The sequence below is a fragment of the Centrocercus urophasianus genome, unplaced genomic scaffold (assembly GCF_019232065.1).
Source record: "Centrocercus urophasianus isolate 14NV4802_14NV808 unplaced genomic scaffold, USGS_Curo_1.0 seq_26, whole genome shotgun sequence".
Lineage (NCBI taxonomy): Eukaryota > Metazoa > Chordata > Aves > Galliformes > Phasianidae > Centrocercus > Centrocercus urophasianus.
Window position 1 is genome coordinate 6746842 of NW_024884822.1, and position 18998 is coordinate 6765839.

The 18998-nt window shown below is 48.8% G+C and overlaps 1 protein-coding gene across 3 annotated transcripts in view; it reads left to right on the forward strand.

Annotated features, from left to right (window-relative positions):
- SH3PXD2B (SH3 and PX domains 2B) overlaps positions 1-18998 on the forward strand; it is a 65642-nt gene that overhangs the window by 18788 nt on the left and 27856 nt on the right. For all 3 annotated transcript variants that reach the window (XM_042826122.1, XM_042826123.1, XM_042826124.1), the window contains exon 3: positions 9917-9992. In XM_042826122.1, coding sequence (XP_042682056.1) covers positions 9917-9992 — 76 coding nt within the window. The remainder of the gene's footprint in view (positions 1-9916; positions 9993-18998) is intronic.

Genomic DNA, 18998 nt, shown 5'->3' on the forward strand with positions numbered 1-18998 from the left:
CTAGCATTAAAAAAAATGAAGGAAATACCACTTTTTAGGAAGCTTAATTTGTGGGTCTGCCTTTTGCTCTGAGAAACTGTGTGTTGGCCATGCCCCTTCTCCTGGCTCCAACTACTGAGCCTGGTGGTGGAGACACAAAATCTTGGAGTTCACACCCAGTCTCATCAAGCAGAAATCTGCAATCCACGTCTCTTCATGGCTACCGTGCGTGATGGAAATAACTGGTGAAACAGCCATGCAAGAGGTCTTTGTGCCATACCACACAGTGTGCCAAGCGAGCTGGGCAACTGGCTGCAAAACCATCCCATTTCCTTGTCCTGGGTTGGGAGGAAAGTTGGTGTTAAAATTTCAGCAAAGAAAGAAACTTGGGTCAGTACATGTAAGACATTTTCTTGTTTTTAATTTAAAATCAGGTAATAGCTTCTATTAAATGTTGCTATTAACTGTTAATTTAAAAGATAGCCTTATTATTGATGAGTCACAATGTAAAATTCCTTTTAATTTTTGTGGCTAGATTCTGCTATTTAAATTGCAGTGTTAACTGAAATGGATACCCGTCAGCATTTTCTAGCTCCCCACCTCTCATCCTGCGGAGCTCTGAGGCCTCTGCCTTCAGTTGGAATCTTCCCTCCTGCCAACAGTGCCTTCTCTGTGCCCCCAAACCGTGGTGATTCTTACAGGCAGTGGGTTCAGGCAAAGGCTTTCCAGTTTTTCAGAATCTCTGGTCAGGCAATGCTTAGAGAGGAGCTCTGACAATCCCCAAATTTGGGTACTGTTAGGGTTTGTGTTCCTTTAGGGGTTTAGTTGTGCTGACAATTCTTGGCATTGCTTTCTCTTCCCCTGTTGCTGCCGGGTCCTAGAAGAGCAGATGCAGTTCCAGCTATATGGTTTGTGTGAAGTGTGTGTGCGTGTGTGTGTGTGTAATCTACGCTCTCACAAGCACAAAGCACTGGGGCTTCTGCCTGCTGCAGGCTATGTGCTCACAGGCCCCTGCACCCTGGAGGGGAACAAGTATCCCAGGTCAGAGATGCTCTCCATGTCCCCTGCAGAGGCAGTGCTCTGTGTGCTCTTGAGGCTTCCCGATACCCCGCTCCCTGTTAAGTGCATCAGCTCCTCGGTGAGCTGCGAGGCCGCTCTCCCCCACCAGCTATCATTTAACAGCAGCACTCTGGTTTTGCAATAAGCAGAGCTTCTTGGCGAGCTCCGGCCCTCTGGCAAGGGCTGTCTGGACTCCGAAGCCCCGAAGCGCGTGTGTGTGCGCTGGCTGCTGAGGCTTCCTGCTGAGCTCGGGTTTTGGGCACCGCTGAATTTGGCACCTTTAATGCCCTTTTCTGTAAACAGAGCAGTACAAGGCAGCCTGTGGTGCTCATAGCCACCCAGCCCGGCGCCCCGTGCTCCCCAGGAGAAATGCTGGTGGTGGAAAGAGGGGGTGGAGAGCAGCAAGGTCGTGCAAAGGCATATGTGGTTAATATGGAAACTTTGGGTTTTGGCAGCTAGACTTAAAGGGTTTGTCTTATCTCGTTTTCCTGTCCCATCTGTGTAATAGTGGCCCTGGCTCCCACGGAGCTGCTGGTGACAGGCATCTCCATGAGCCCAGTGAGGTTGAAATCTTTCCTTGCATGGACAGAAAACAACTCCTCGCAAGCTTCTGCTGATTGTGCTTGCTCAGCTGGAAAATGGGGTATGTGTTTAGGGAAGAAGCAGCAGGGAAAATAGCTGGTTAGGAAGAAGTCTGATGCAACAGAAAGGTCATGAGGCTTCTGTTTCTGACCAGCAGTGCTCTCCCAAGTGGTTGGACTGCAGCTTTGGCAGCTCTGCCTGTAGCTCAAATGCCACCTCCTTTGTCTTATCACGTTTGGGCCTGCCACAAGTATAAAGCTGCATTAATTTCAGGAAAGGAATGCACAGCAGTTTGCTTTACCTTGTGTGCTGGAGCGGGGAAGATTTTTGAGAAGGGAGAGGTTGAACAGAGATCACACTGTGAGTTACATAGGAGAGAAGCTAATGAGTGGCCACCCAGAGGTTTGGGCAGGCATGTGGTTGGAATGGGGTGGCATGCACATTGGGCAGCCCTTGGTGGCTGGGAGCTGGAATGCTTTGCTGGAGGCTGCCTCTCCGTGCAGAGCGTGGCGTTCACTGTGAAGTGAGATCTGCCTACAGCCTTTGGGCTCAGCCCCCCCGTCTCAGCTGCTCATCAGGCAAATGTGTTGGTATCGTGGAGTCATTTGAGTTGGAAGGAACCTTTAAAGGTCATCTAGTCCAGCTCCTCTGCAATGAACAGGATATTTCTCCACCATTGTTTACATTTCTCCAACAGCTCAATCTTATGGCTTCCTGGTCTTCCCAGCAGATCCAATTTGGGATGCTGGAGGGAAGTGAGTGAACATGAACATGCTCTGCAGCCTTCCCTATGGCCGCTGCTGCCTGAACAGCTCACGTTGTGATATTTGCTCAGTGGGCTTTGGGCTGATGCAGGTGGCACAGCTCTGTTCTGCTCCCACGCCAGGCTCCAGCCAGGACTGACACATTGTGGGTGTGCTGGAGGGAAGTTCCCAGGGATGGGATCTGGAAGAGGAAGCAACACAGACCAGCATCACCCCTGGGTATTGCTGTATTGCTGCTCAGTTCCCAAGCATGTCTACTGGCAGGAGTCACTTCCCGTGGCTGGGTCGCACTGGTGAATGATGGATGCTTATTGATTGCTTGGTGGTGTTAATGCTCTGCTCTCGGTGTGCATGTGGGGTGTGGAGCTTTTGGTGCTCTTTGATATGGCCTGGGACCTGCTGACCCAACATAATGCCAGCTAGAGTCTGTGCTGCAATTATCAGAAATTGTGGGAAATGTTTTAGTAAAGTACTGTAAAGAGAATTACGGCTTCCAGGATGTACCACCTCCAAATCAGATGTAAAAAGCTATAAATGTTAATCACCCAGTAAGCAGAGAGGCCAGCAGTTCAGTGAGGAGACTGTGTTAATGGAGATCGGTGCTGTGGGATTGCTGGGGGCAGAGCTCTTGCTCTTCTCCAAATGGGAGGCGTCTCTGCTCCCCTCTTTTCCTATCCTTTCAGTTTTTAAAGCTTTGTAATCTCTCTTGAGTACATTCTTGGCAGCTCAGAAAACAAACAGTGAGTGCTTCTCTGGAACTGTTGGGGCCATCGTGACGTGGATGATGATTCTGGATCCCAAAATTCTGGGGTGTCTCACCTGGTGCCTTACTAAGCGCAGGCTCTGGGAAGGTGCGCATCCATCTGGTTCCTTTCTGAGTGCCTTGGAGCAGGCACCCAGAGCTACTTGTTGCTCCTGAAAACACAGCTTCTAATGACCTCAGACGTAGTTCTCAGTGCCCTTGGAAATATGCTTGAATTAGCACAAAAGTTACTGCAGGGAGCAGGGCCTGACCTGACCAAAGCACATTGTATCTGAAGACCAGGGTATTGCTTGTGCTGCCTTCTTGTCTTTGGTCCATCTACTGCAGTCATCACGTGGTGTTATGGGGATATTGGTGACAAGCTCCCATCCTCTCATCACAAGTGACTACCCTGATTCTCTCTTAGTGAGCTTTGTTTTTTTAAGTTTCCTGGCTTGATGGCAAAATACAAAACTCATTACGCTGAGGTTAAATAATGGCTTTTAGGGGTTAGATGCTTAGGGCCAAGCTTTCATTTGCTGGAGATGCTCAACAGACGGGGCACTGCAGTGTCACTGGCCTGATCGCTCAAGCCAGTGGGTGCATCAGGCAAGCATTGATGAAGTTCTACTTAGAGAATCAGCGTGTGCTCTGTCTGGAAACATCTCCAGTCCTAGGCACGGAAGCTTTTCGCCTGGTTCCTCTTGGAGATCTCACATTGCACTCAGTTCCCTGAACCTGCAGGGAGGATGAGAGCAGGAGGGCTGGGGGTGCTGGGGCAGGACAGGCTGGGTGTGCTTCCTGCCCGCGCCCGCTTCCCTTTCCATGCGAGAGCTATTCACAGCCACTGACATCTCCCTCTGTCTAATGTTTCCTGTGATTTCATAGGAAATTTCTCTTGCAGTGGCAGCTGCTGCCAATTTGTGTAGCCCTTTTCTCTGACCTCAGTTAATTCTTTTTTGTCTTTGCTGAGCCGTGCTTAAAGTTTTCCATCAGGTTTTCACAATCTGGCCTCTGTGATGCCATTTCCTAGCGCTGAGCAGGTCAGGATCACCCTGCCCAGTAATGCGTAAGAAGCATTTCAATCTATCCCTTGCACTAGAAAGGCAGGAACTGGAGAGAAGCTGTGGTCATCAGGAATCTGCTTGGTTGTGCTTCCCATCAGCTGCAGTTTCTCCTTGAACATCGTTCAGCTTGCACCGCATGGTCACAGTGAGCTGAGTGTTCTGGGACTGGTGTCTGTGGAAAGTCAAAGCGGTGGTGCAGCACCAGCAGTGAGGTGGGTTCTCTGGGCTCACCCTCTTCAGCTCAGCATCACCAGCACTTGGGGTCCAAGCTGGCTCCTTGTTGGTCCTTCTGTCTTCTGGGCTGCTGCTTCCATGTCCTGTTTCTTCCTAGGCAGTCTGTGGAGATGAAGGGAAGGTGCCTCTTATTGCATGACAAAATGACCAAACACCAGCAGTCCCCAGGCTTCCAGATGTTCTCTCTTTTGCACATCGTTTGGCAGGCGTTCGCCAAACTCCGGGGTGCCAAGATGCTCTCGTCTGCAGAACACATTTGTGAAGACTTTGGTTTGTGTCTCTCTGAGCATCCCAGTGGGTGCTGCTGTGACATTGGGCAGTGTCTGGGCCTGAGGCCCTTTCCCTTTGTATTTTGGGATGATTGGGTCACATCCTGGGGGGCTGGAAGGAGGTAGATGAGAAGGTGTGAAGGAAGTATGAATGTCCCTGGCCGGAGCTGGCCACAATGGGGACAGTGGGGCACACAGCACAGCCATCTGCCTGCTGCCTCCTTTTCTCTCAAGGAATGGGGCTGAGGGGAATTTGTGGGGGGTGAGAGCACATTTGGCTCAGGCCCATCTTTTCACCAGCTGCCTTTTCTCATTGGGAGGCAGTTGCTCTCACAAAGAGGCTCCTGTGACTGCTGCCCCTGCCCAACTGGATTGTGAAGACTTTTGTTGAAATTCTATTTTTTTTTTTTTTTTTTTTTTTTTTTCTTCAAACTTTTTCCTTGGGACACTGTCAAAAGCTGACTGCTCTGCTCTGGATCATGGCTGTGTCTGGTACAGCATGGATTAGGTCAGCTCTTCCTTGTGGGACCAAAGTGGAGGAATGTGGTTTAACTCTGAACCTCCATCTCGCAGCCAAAGCAAATCCTGACGATAAGAAAAGGGGGGAATTTCCCTCTACGCACAACCACAGCTTGCACACTGTGTCCTGATCTTATGCAAGAGTGAAAGAGTTTGCTCTCCTTGTCTGAGTATTTCATCACCACCATCCCGTGGTGTTAGATCATGTTGTTCAGTGACGTGCAGCATCCCCTTTATGAGCTGGCAAAGATTTGCTTTCTCTTCTGCAGTCCTGTTGTGAGCCACACAAGATGCAGTCCTCAGGAATAGAAAACCCACGCTTGGAGCTGGCACCGCAACTCAAAAACAGCAAATCCCACACCCCCACCAGTTGCCAGGCACTGCTTCAAGAGTCATTTCATGCCCCTTCTTCTGCACCGTTATCAGGGAATGCATTCCACCTTGACAGACATTTTTCCTTCCACCAGATAGTCCTTACCAGCTACCCATGCTTCATCTTGTTGTTTGCAGACTCCTCTGGATCTGTCTGGAACTGGGAAGCACCCTCACAGCCCTGCTCCTCCAGTAACCATCCATCCCTCCGGCATTGCGCTGTGTGCATGAGCAGCTCCAGCTTGGGCAAAACCCATCCTGAATGTTCTGCTTCCTGGGAACAGTGCTGAGTGTATACGTTGTCCCTCCCCTAGGATTGCCAGCAGCCTGCAGCTCTGATAAATGATTCAATTAGGATGTTATCTTATGGGTTTCCTCTTAATGAAGAAGCTGCCTGGCAGTGTGCTGGCTGGTGCTGCAAGCAGCTGGGGAAGGGCTCCTTGTTCTCCCTGGGTGCCCATTTTACCTCCTGCCCTGTTAATGGGCCACTCGGCCACAGGCAGGCGTGGGAATGTGAAGCCCCAGGAATGTGGCTGCACAGGCAGTTCTGAGTTAATAGGGAAACCAGTGAACTGATAAGATAAGGCAAATTGGTGTGGGGTAATAAATGGAGAACAACAGCTCTGTGCCCTGATGTGCTGTCAGGAGGAGCCTGGAGGTGCTCTGCTGGGACACCCGTGCTGTGGTGCTGGCACAGGGAGCTGGCACGGGCACCAGTGTGAGCACCATCCAGCCCAGCCATCACTGCTGGTGTACCAGTGAGAAGTGCCGTGCGAGAGTTCAACTTTCTGCCTACCAAAAACACACCAAAGTGCTTTGAGCTGCACCCGCTCTAGTTTTTTGTTTTGAAGATTTTGTCTCCAGTACTTTTAAATAGTCTCAGAGGGGGAGAAACAATAAGGTTATTGTTTTTGTCCTTCATTTTCCTTCCCGATGTGACTGACTGCATTGCTGGGAGCAAGACTGCTTCGTGGCCCTGCACTGTTCTGCTCCACACGGGTAGCTGTGCTCCTAAGGGCTCTGCAGCTGCTTGCTGCTCCTCTGCCCCATTTCCTTCTCCCCTCTGAATCTTGGCTGGCTGGGAGAGTTTTCTCTTCTGGGAATGCGATGTGATCACTGTTATTTGCAGCTTGGATGGAAACCCTGCCTGCTGACATGATTTGTGGGAGTCTCCCCATGCTGACTGCCTGTGTTCCAAAATTCCTTGTCTGCTTGGAGTGTGTTTCCCTGCTGGGGCTGAGGAGGAGGGTTTTCTGCAGAGTGAGCTGCCTGGCCCTCCTGCTGCTTACCTCGCTTTCTGCAGCTCATTTTCTGGTGTGTCTGTGTGTCCCTACGCAGCACCTGTGTGGCTGCTGTGCTTTTACCCACCTTCTGTCCTTTTTCCAGGACTCCTGGGCGAGAGTGGTGGAATGATGTGTGCTGTAGTCCCTGTCCTGCAAAATCAGCTGAGACGGGATGAGCCAGAAATGGCCCAGGGAGCCTTGAAACACAGAGACCTGGAGCTGGGTTCCTCCAGGACTCCAGCATCACCTCGGCCCTGAAGCCAGTTTTTTTTCATTGCTGTTACATCTTTGTGTGCTGCTACTGTGGAAGGACTCTCAGCTCGTGACCAAGGCTGAATTTCTGCAGACTTGTGCTCTTGTATCACTAACACAAGCTGCCTGCCGTGGTTAGAGCAGGCTCTGGGGCTGTTTTCTTTGGAGTGGGCTTCAAGCTGTTCCTTAGCCACAGGCTGATGTCTAGCAAAACTGATGAACCAGCATGTGCTGCTGCCTTCCATGGAGCTGCTCGATATGGCAGCCAGGCTGGGTGGGATGGGATGAGGGGTACCAACCTCTCTGTCATGCTTCTTCCTCATCATCCTCTTCCTCCTTTGCTGCAGGATCTCACAGTATCTTTTCCTTCCTTCTTGCAAGGGCAGAGCAGAGCATGAGGGGAGCCCCAGGTTTTGGGCAGCCACCGTGAGAGGCATTTTAGTCAAGAAGCAGCAGGAAATGGGGAACTGACGTGCTAGAGTTCTGGCGTTTGGTGGGATCACGTGGGTGGGAGCAGCTCTGGCCAAAGTCACTGTCCAGGCACGTGTGCATGGGGAAGCTGCGGCCTGCACGTCCTGCCTTGGAGGCTCTTGGTGTTCAGATCCTCAGCTTGCACTCAGAAACGAGAGGAGGGGAGCTCTTCCAGTGATTCAGGAATCGCACTGCTAACAGCAATCAGATGTCAGCATTTGTGACTTGTTTTGTTTTGCTCGTCCTGCACCAGTCACAAGCTCTGAGGAACTGATCCAAACAGGAAGATCAGGGTTAGGGAGGTCAGACCCTGTGTGGCACAGAGCTGGGGCTCACAGGGTGACGGGGCTGTTGGGACATCCTTTGTTTTGAGGGTTGGTGGAAGAACGGGAGTTGACTGCGTGCCCGGGGAGCTCTTTGCTGTAAGCTCACTGAAGTTTATAGTGGAAAGAAGCTGTAAGCACAGCACAGTGTCATCTTGGTTTGGAGATGGTTTCTTTTCATTTTGAAGAGAATATTTGACAGCTTTTTTTGGTTTTCCTGTTATGTTTGGGGACTTTTTTTTTTTTTTTTTTTAATCACAGTGTAGGAAAAGCACCTCCTTCCTTCTGCCTCTTCTTCGCCAAACCTCGAGAATTTTATCCTGGTGCATTTGAGATCCAAGAAATAAAGTATTCAGGTTTTGCATGTGCCAAAGCTGAGGTGCTGTATGGACAAAAGGGGCTCAGTTGCATTGTTACAGTACTTTATACAAGCTTGTGATTCATAGTGGAAGAACCGACAGCCATGAGCTAGGAGCAGATGCCCCCTCTAAGCGTGGAAAAATAGGTGCTGAAGGTCAAGATCCATGAAAACCAGGGAGCCAGGCAGGAGGACCTGCCCCATGGTGCTGAGACCCCCATGCCTGGCCCATGTGGGCGTGGGGAAGGGTTTCCCAATGTTTTGTGCCCAAGCAGCAGGTACAAGGAAGCATAGCTTGTCAGTCTGTCTGCTCAGTGCTGCACTCTCTCCGGGGCTGCCCACAGATGTTTCTCGTGGGGGTGCCATGGGATGGATGATTGTCTCCCTGGTTGTGTCGTTTCCTCTCTGCTTTAAATATTAATTGTGCCAAAGGAGAATAAGTGTATTGGCTTCATAGATGCTTAGGGCAGTTCCTGGGCAGATTGTCTATAGTGCTTCCATAGATGTTTGGATGTTTATGTGGAATGCAGTAGGTTCAACAGGAGAGGGTAAAACCAACTTTGGGTACTCTGGGAACCAGGGTGCTCTGCAGGTGATGGGAGAGAGTGCTCAGATCCGTGCTCCAGAGAAAGCAAGGGAGAACTTGCATCTCCATCCCATTCCTTCCAAAGCAGAGAGTAGCGGAACTGCAGGACAGATGGATCAACATAGAGTCATTATGATTGGGAAAGACCTCTAAGACAATCTAATCAAACCACCAGCCCATCCCCACCATGCCCACTCACCCACGTCCTTCAGTGCCACGTCTCCTCATTTCTTGAGCACTTCCAGGAACAGTGATTCAACCTCCTTCCTAGGCAGCCCATTCCAACGCATTACCACTCTTTCTGAGAAGAAATTTTTCCTAACATCCAATCTGTTAAGTGCAAAATCCAATCCAAATGGTGTTTTCCAGCAAGGGAAGTGCTGCAGAAGTAGATCCTGCTGGGTGTTCAAGCTCTATGGCAACTGCAGGGGTGTTGTGTGCATGCCCTTGAAGCACCAGTGCAAATGCCAAATGGACACCAACAACAGTGGGAGTTGTCTGTCACCTTCTGCTGATTGAGCTTACTGAGTGCCTTCTCTGTGCAGTTGCACTCAATCAGGAAATTATTTGTTCAGTGCTGAGATTCTCTTAAACCAATCTCTAAAAATTGTGTAGCACAAAGTGTTCTCCAAAGTTGATGTATTACTTTATGGTCTTTTGGGCAAACAGGAGTTTGTGCTCTGATTCCAAGCCAGCCATAGCCCAGGAGCTCTGTCAGTGCTGTGCTATGCTTGAGTTAATAAGCTTAAAATACACCTATTTTGAGGAGCTTCTCAGGCCTAATGGCTGAGATCCATTGGTATGACAGTAGTTGCAGAAGTGCACGTGTAGTCACCCATGCTGAGCCAAACTATGGTGCTGAGTGCAGCAGTGGTAAGAAGTGACTTAAAATAGAGATAGTGGTAAAGTCTTGTGCATCACCCTGGTGATTGTGTTTTGTACAGTGTCTCAGGATACTTGTTTTGGAGAACAGTCATAACCTCCTTCTATGGAGCAAGGCTTTGAACTGTGTGCAAATTACTGACTTTAATCACCTTTCTTGCATTTCTTTTTTAGATGCAAATGCTGGACAAGTTTCCGATGGAAGGAGGGCAGAAGGATCCCAAACAAAGGATCATCCCCTTTCTGCCAGGTAAGAGTACATTCCTGCAAAAATCATGCTGGGTTTGGCATGGCTGTGAGCATTGTCTCAGCACTGTGCCCATTATAACAAACAAACAAACCTGTATGTGCAGTGGGTGTTAAACCCCTTCCCTCTCTCTCCAGCAAGCATTATTGGGTGACATCAGCCTCTTGCACAGCTTCTGCTAGGAGCAGCCCCACAGCAGTTTGCAGGAGGGGATGAGTGCAGCGTGAGGCTCCCCAGGAACAGCTCATTTGCTGAATTTCCTGTCCCCTCTAATTTGAAGGGCTATCTGGAGGGGATGAAATGACAATTGAATTCTACATATTAAATCAAACTGGTTGACAGCCTCAGCTTCCTCCCATGATGTTTGGGGTTGCTGAAAGAAAGGATTTCTGTGGCGTGGCACGTGCCCTACAGCCCAATGTGCTGCTGAGGATTTGTGTGTCCAAGTAACAGATGCAATGGCCTATTTCAGACTTTGTGGTGCAGGGGATTGCTTGTGGCTGCCCTTTGAGGCTGATGTTATGGGGGGAAAAAAGAGCCCTAATGTGCCATGCAAAAATATCCGAATTGAGGGCATCCTGGGAGTCTTTTGTGCACCCATAACTAATGGGTTTGACCACAAACTTGTCCTTCCCCCTTCCACAAGTAGCTGATGGGCATATTTAGAAATGTCACGGTACCATAATCACTTCCAGTGACTGTCAAGCTCATTTAATGTAGCCCTTTGTACTGTGTTCTGCCTCCTGGCTTTTCAAGAAACACAAAGGCATTCAGTGGGGTTTAGTTTTCTCTGACTGGCACAGAGAAAATCATTTACAGGCTACTCTGAGTAAGGGAATCTTGTCTGGATTTCCCATAGGGAGATTAGTGATTCTGGCTTGTCCTTGAGCTGTAACATCAGCAGAGCACACCTGACATGGAAGAGCCCTTTGCTGCACTGCCACTTCTGCCAGCAAACTAAACTGTCAAAGGGCCTAACTTGCAAAAATTGGACATAATGTTTGGCTAAGCTGTGCTTACAAATTCTCACCAAAATACTGCTATTTTTGGATGGTAGAATTGGGCTCAGGAGGCCTGATTGGAGCCCTGCTTTTCACAGCATGCTCATCAATATTTGTTTCTTCTTCTTTGTGTTGAAGTAGTTTTCCTTTGCTGAGAGGCTGTGGTTTCCATTGGAGGAAGAAGGGTGTTGAAGTTGCTGGAAGAATAAAGCCTGAGTGTTGTGTGATAAAGAAATTGGGGAAGTTAAGATGGCCATGCTCTGTGGGAGCTTGTATGCTTCTTCTGTGGAGGTGTTTGCCCTTTTGCTCTAGTCTCCTTTTTGCAACAGGATCAAGTAATACAGCTTCCCTGTTTGGATCATTGGTGAGTTTTGTTGCTTGCAGCAGAGCCAGGACTTCACCTGTCTGTACAAGGGGTGCTGCCCTCTGAGTGAACTTGCTGCACAGCCCTGGGTCTCTTTTTCTGCAGAATGCTGCTCTCATGTGCTCAGACTTGGAGGTTTTTGTTCAGCTTCTGGGAGTACTGTAGTTTTCTTCCAGCCCCATTTTGAGCAACGTTTTTAGCATCTGAATTTCATTACAAGTGGAGATTTGGCTCCAGAGGCTTACTAAAAGTGTGCTGCTGCCTGGGAGATGGTTGTAGAGCAATGTTAGACACTGCGGCCACTGAAGTCTCCAGTGTCTCCTGTGACGCTGCGTTCATGCAGCTCTGGCTTTCCTGGCAAAGCCCTCAACCTCCCAAACTCAGGGTCACCCCACAACATGAGGAGGTGCCAACTGGGTTTGTTCATCAGGCTGCTTTCCTGGAATGGGAAGGGATCTCCGTGACTGCTCTGTAGTTACAGCATCCAGCTCAGAGGAACTCTGTTTGCACTGTGTCACTTTGTTTGATAGTGCTGTTGGTTTTGAGGATTTACTTCTTGGAAATTTCTAGATACTTTGGGACTTTCGAAGTGTATCAGAAAACACTTTTGTAAGTGCCAAGTCCTTCAGCCCACTCAGCTCTTTGGAAACAAAGCCATAAGCTAGGTTCTCCGAAGTAGAGTGGAATCAATTGCAGCCTTTGAGGAGTTCGGGGCCAGGGTTGTCCCTTCCCAGATGTAAGCACCACACTCCTCCATAGCATAGCTTGGTTGGGTTGAGTTCAGCCTCTCTGCAGCTGCAGCACTGTGCCTGGAAAGCCTCTGCTGCCTTATAGGGGAATCTGAAGTGGACTCTTGGCTACTTCTGCTGGCTTTGAGTCACTGGCACAGCCTGCCCAGCATCGTGTGGTGCTGAGGATGGCCCTTTGAAACAGTGCTGGCTGCACCCAGCCCGTGCATGGGATCGCCTGTGGTCCATGGGGCAGAGCCAGGAGCCGCTGGTGGGAATGAAGGAATGAAGGCCCCAGGGGATGCTGTGGCTGCAGGATCTGTCCCCGCCTGCAGGACTTCCCGCTAAGGGTTACGTGTTTGCTGGCTGGGGAGAAGGTGGGATGGAGACCCCAGGAAAGAATGAACTAAGAAAACAAATGAGCTCAGTTGGGCCAGTTGTGTAAGGGCTGCGCCAGATCTTTCAGGAAACAGCTTTTATAAGGAGAGCAGAGTCTTCCAAACACCGTACAGCCCAAGTGGCCTGGAGCTGATCCTGGCCAGCTTGCTTTGCTGGAAACGTGAATCAGGCAAGGAGGGTTTGCCTGGGGCTGAGCTCACTTTGGCTGTAAAATTGCTTTTCAGGAAGCTTTAGCTACAGACAATAGCAAACTCCCAAGAGAGAAGGAGAAGAAGGAGGATTTGGAGGGGTCATTTTAAAAAGCAGAGGGATGCCTCCTTTCTACTGTCTTCCCAGCCTACTAACCTCCTTGGCACAGGTGTCACTGCTACCCACATCTTTCAGGGCTTTTCTCCCAGGACAGCTGTGAGGTTTTTAACAGCTCCCCATAAAAGCCTTATGAAGGAGATGGAAGACATCTCATCCCTTGTCCAGCTATGGTACCTGACTTTCCTCAGTCCCACTGCATCTGCTCAGAGCTGTGGGGGGGCAAATATCTTAACTACTGTTTTCTGTTCTAGCTAGATAGGCGTTTCTGCCATTGCACTGTTTTGTGGACAATCCCAGGCTGATTTGCAGCCCGAAATCTGCATAGCTGTCTTTTCTATAGGGTTTCAGTTGATCCTGCTGATCTGCAGTGTTATCCAAAACAGAATCCAGTGGGGAAGCAGTTGCTCTGCTTCTGACCTTTGAGCTGTGTTTAGCAAACTGTCTTGTGCTGTAGCAGTGGTGTTGGACTCGATGATCTTTTGTGGTTCCCTGCAATTCTATGATTCTGCATTTTTCCCCTTTACATGGCTCTGCAGACCCTAAGGTTCAATGCCTTTGGAAGCAGGTTGATTCAAGGAACTCTTGCATCTCTTGGTAGGCTCCTATATTGATGGTTTGCAGTAGTGCTTTCAAGAAGATTTTGAGGCATCTTTCTATGCAGTTCCACTCTCTTTCTCATGGAGAATAGCTGCTGAGTCTGATGGAATAGCCAGAATTCACAAGGAGGGGGCTGCCTTTCTTCCTCCTTTTTGTTCCTTTCAACCATTTTTCTTATCAGAGATCTTTTTCTTTTTTTTTTTTTTTTTCCTTCACTGGAAGGATAATGAGGCCTTTGCTGTCCTGCAAGTAGCAGAGAGCATGAAAGCCGAAAGACTGAGGTTTGCTGCAGAGCTGGGTGGGGAAGAAAAAGCACCATCAAGCTGATCCAGTAGTGCCCTGAAGAGCTTTACTGTTTTAGTGCGGACCAAAATCCTTCTTCGTGTACCCACAGGAGCCTCTGGTGCTCCTCCGTCTCTTTTCTGCCACAGATGTGTCATCTCTTCAGATCTATTCTTCTGGCCATCTCACCCCACTGCTGAGGCTTTGCCAAACAGATGCTAAGTACGGGGCTCTTGGAAATGCTGTCTCCCACACCTGCTTCCCCATCCATCCTAGGAATAGCCCACGTCGCTGCCTGCTCCATGGGCTGGGACTAATTATGTGTACATTTGGGGCTGCCTTTTTTTACCTCCTTTTTTTTTTTTTCTTCGAAGTGAGTTTGGAACTTGTGCCAGGGAAAATCTGGATGTGATTTGAAAGGTGCAGAGACGTGAATTCTTTCCGAAGCAGTGGGGTGGGGGGAGTCCTTCAGGGCAAAGCGAAAAGGCACAGACGTTTTTCCAGTCTCCAAATCTCTGGCTTCTCTCGTGGCTGTGATCAGCAGGGCGAAGGCTTTAAGGTTCCCTGCCCCTCCAGCTTGCTTGAGATCCAGTAATAGCCTGTGGCTTAACAAGATCCTCAACTATTTGCTACGAAATTCTTCTGCATCCTTTTCTTCTGCTCCTTGCTTCTGCCTGAAGAATTCCCATGAACGGGAGTAATTAGCACAGCTCTTCTTCCCTACCTGTTTGCTTAGAGAGATGGATCCCTCTCGTGGGCTGCCTGCTCTGTCTCGTACCATGCGGAGACCCACATCCTTATCAACCCTTTGCCCAGCTGTGCTCTGACACTGTGCAGTCCCTGATGAATCATCACTCCCCAGCCCTCTCCTGAGCTCCTGCAGCGCCCTTTGCTCAGTCCACCAGATAAATTTTTGATTATCCACAAAGAGTTGTGGGCTTTTTTGCCAGTCCTAGGAGAGCAGAAACTTTCTGACTCCAGAGGGTTTTTGTGAGCAGAGCTCGTGTCCTCCCAGCATCCTCCTGCTCCTGTCCAGGTGGGTACAGAATGGCCCAACAGTGTTCTTTCTGCTGTCAAAGTGCTCAGCCCAGTGATGTGCAGCTTAAATGCAGAGGGGCAACCTCTGCTCCTCTGAGTTTCCTGCTGAGTGGGGAGTAAGAGGCAGTGGGTTGTCCCCCTGTGTCCTGGCTGCCCTGTGTCATCAAAGTACTCTTGTAATGGGGCTTTGTGGGGAAAGGGAGTGCTGAGATTGCAGGAAAGGAAAACCTTCAGGAGGGGTTTGACAGAAACTGTGCCAGCAGCATGGCTGTTTTTCCAGGAAAAGTCCATAGGGTGACACACAGCGTGGGACAAAGCATGAAGATGCTCACTTACAAATCTGTTAACTTGGATATGGCATGAGACAAGCAGAAACCAGATTGATGCTTTAAACTGGTTGGAAGTGAAGATACCTCTCCCACCTTTTTGTGCATCATCTTTTGTTGTCCTGTTCTTGTCCCTTCATCTCTGGGCACGGGTATGGCTCTCTTTGGGCAGCCAGCCAGCAGCTTACAGTAACTGATGACAGTGACATTTGGAAACTGCCATATAATTGGTAACAGAAGATGTTATCTGCTGCGTTCAGCTCTTCCCTTTGCTGCCCTGTCTCCAGCTACCAGTACTGCTAGGTGGAAATGGACAGGCACATCACTAGGCTGTGTTGTGGGAATGCGTGAGGCTCACAGGGATGCATTGGATGGATTTGCTGCCTATCCATCATGTTGGGTGAATTCCTGACAGTGGGTGCCTCTGGCCATGGTAGGTGGAAATGAGTGGCAGTGCTGGAGGGGCAGGAATGTCCCTGCAGAAAAGGGGAAGAAAGGAGGAGCACACCTACACAGAGCTGTGTAGCCAGGGAGCATCATGTCCCAGGAGGCCATGAGCTGTGCTCACTGATGGGGTCTGAAAGCAGCATCAAGGCTCTCAGTGGTTTTCCAGGCTTCCCTCCCAGCAAGGCAAAGAACCATATTGGCTCCCTCCTGTCTGCAGAGAGCTTGAGGCAGGGAAAGAGGAAATGGAAGACTGGAACAAAGTGAGCATCAGAGCTGATCAGATTGTATCAGCAGGTCAGAACAGGAGGGAGAAGAGGTCAGGCACAGCAAGGGGAAAGAGCAGGAAGAGTGCCTGCAGCTGGCATCAGGTACACTTGGTAGTTTTCCCCTTTCGTGAATCCCCTGCCACAGGGTATCTGTGGGGACAGGGGGCAGCTGGAGATGCTGTGATGGAGGTCCCTCATTTGTCCCAGCTGTTTCTATGTTATGCACAAAGCACCGAGTGGGTGCTGGAAAGCCTGGCATAAAAAGCTGAGTACTTTCAGTCTTTTTATGGTGAAGTTTGATTTTGTCTTTGATTTCTTATTGATGTAAATATTTATGGTGTCTTCCTTCTTTCTAAATGAAACTAATCCTTGTTACCTCAGAGCAATCCTATAATAATAAACCTTTCTGCACCTCTCAGTCCTCCTCAACAGCTGCAAAAAGCCAGTAAGTGTGTAAATGTGGTACCAGGTGTAGATGGAGACGGAGGCAGGGAACATTCTCCCACTTCGGCACTGAAAATCGGTGAAAAGAGACTTCATGTGCTTTGATTTCTAAGGAGTTGCTTATATTTCAGCTTTCCTTAGAATTTGATTCCTTCTAACTGTAAAGCGTGCATTGCGCTAGTCAGATTCCTCCAGTCAGAATACTAATTAAGAATAATAATGCTGCCAGGTTACTCTTGGAGAACATATGCTTGCAAGACACCTAACTTCTGCTGTGAAGCAAATACATATCAAGGAAGGCAGGTGTGATGCTTCAGAGCAGCTACAGTGATAGTAAGGTAATGTAGCACTTCACAAATGTATTCACTGGGATAAAGTGAAGTGTATATGAAACTGAAGAAAGAACACTTCCTAAATTGTCAACTTGCTCGACATATTCCCAGGTGATAAAAATCTGCTCACAGCTTTGTGTGCATGAAGGGCATTGCATTTTACTGCACTTTCTCCTGCGGTGATCTTTCTTGTGCAAAGGAGGGGAGAGTCCTTGCTCTGTTGTGCGTGCATTAACACTAAATGCAGGTAAGTAGGAAAATGGAATAATTTCTAAGTGCTGGAGATGTGACAGGATTGAAGAGGTGGTGGAGATTGCTGCAGCAGTGAGCTGTGCAGAATTGCCTTCCTTTGCCTTGTCCCACCTATACTTTTTGTGCTGGGGCTGAGGGCAGGAGCTGTGGCAAGGAGGGATGCAGATAGGACATGAATAATGCCATGCACTTCTCTTGCACTGTATGGTCTTCAGCCACGTGAAAGGCCCCAGTGGCAGCACTCTTATTCTCATTTTGAGGGTAGGGCCTATAGAAAGTGTACCCAGGAAAACGCTGCATCTCATTGACCCAGGAGGGAAGTAATTTCCTGCTCTCTCTTGCTTTTCAAGTAAAGGATTTAGACAGCTGTATTTGGCAGCACTGGAGGGCCTATAATTATGTTAATTAGGCATTTTGATGGGAAAACAGCTTTCTGTTAGAAAATAAACTTCATTGTTGAAGAATACTAGATCTAGAGCCAGTCAAGCGATGAGCTGGCTTTCCTGCTGTTTCATATGCTCTGTGCCTGGGCTAATTTAAGATCACTTCAGTTGTTGTGATGTATTTATTCCCTCATAACTATATTCTTTTTATTATTATTCACTAACATCTGTTTGTTAAACATTTAAATATTCCCACACCCAGAGTGTGTTATTTTAGACATTTGGAATATGCACACCCATCAGTGATTTTGGCAGACATAAGAACTAAAGAGCCATTCTTTACAATTGGCAACAAAACTATTTCTATCAGTTCGTCTTTTTAAAAATCATCAGTCATTCAAATAGAAATATGTGCAGCAAATACACCATGACTGCAGATGACAACACTGTTGAACATTTGCTTTTCTGATGGAAAATCATTGCTATCAAGGGAGGGAGGTCCAGCCTGGTTGTGGCTCCCTTTCCTTCTCGGTCTTTCCAGACAACTGATGTTCCCAGACTATTCAGCCTTCTAAAAGACAGATCAAATAGAGGGGGATTTTTATTTTCCACTGTATCACAAAGATTGCCAGACGTGGCTGTGGCGGGCTGCAAGATGGAATGCATTTCAGACGAGAGTATTTCCCACTGTGAATGTCTCAGCCCTCTGCTGTCAGTGGAACATAAATGAGGAGCAATGCTGATACGAGCAGTCTGATCCTTTGCATTTCACTTAAGGGCAAGCATGGAGCTAGTACTGAGTGTGATTGCTGTGTGCTCCCTTTGAGAGCCCAGTCTTGAAGGCATTCTGCATTAACTGAGCCTAATAGGAGATTTGGCTTCTCCATAATGTTCTGATTCATGCTCTGTGCAGGCTGAAATTGGGTTGTTTTAGTTCCTCTCTGCTTAAAAAACGTGTTGGCAGGCTGCACAAATCATGCACACTGGAGTCAGACAGTAGTGGAAGGTATTAAAGCTTTGATAGGCATGGGATCATTTTAACTCATCCTGTTCACAGGCACCTTGGTAGCATCCAGCCCTGGTTCCAGTACTGCCACAGGTCGTGGGAGTGCTTGCTGGAGGGGCTGAGGGGAGCCACGGCACAGGGAAGGGCTCAGTGACTTTTTGGAGTGCTTTCCCATTTTGTGATGTTGTGCTGTTGTTTGGCTTCTGATTTACCCAGTGGTACCTCCTTGGCTGCGTGCACAGACACATAAAGTAATACACTGTGGGTTTGGGGGTGGGATCTGAGACTCCTGTAGGGACAAAAAGAAACATAGGTGGAGGAGATGTCAGAAGGAACTTGTGGGAACTTTATAACTCCCTCCCAAATCGCAATTTTTTCACATTATTCTGTTGCAAAAGTGTCGGCGTAGGTTCGTGGAGCACTGAAAGTCTGAAATCCTACCACGCACCAGTGCTTTTGATCACGGAGTCTCTGTGTGTATCTGTTTCACTGTCCGCTAATGGCTTTTGTCTCATTAAAAGCCAGAGAAGCTGTTCTCTGTGAGAGCAGCTTGAAGCACTTAGGACTCATTAGACTTCAAAGGAAACAGGGCCGTACCACAAGCAAGAGGGGAGGAAGTGGAGTGGCAAGAGGATCCCATTAATGGAGAACAAAAATAAACCCCAGACAGGAAGGAAAATCCTATAGGTCTGACTCAGGGCTGCAGTCCCGACACTGAGGCTTCAAGGACCGATTCGACACCGGAGCTGCACAGGGAGAACCCCCTGCCTTGGCAGCTGCCCACGCTGGAGCCAAGTGCTGTGAGGGAACCCAGAGCCTGTAGCCAGCAGCGGGG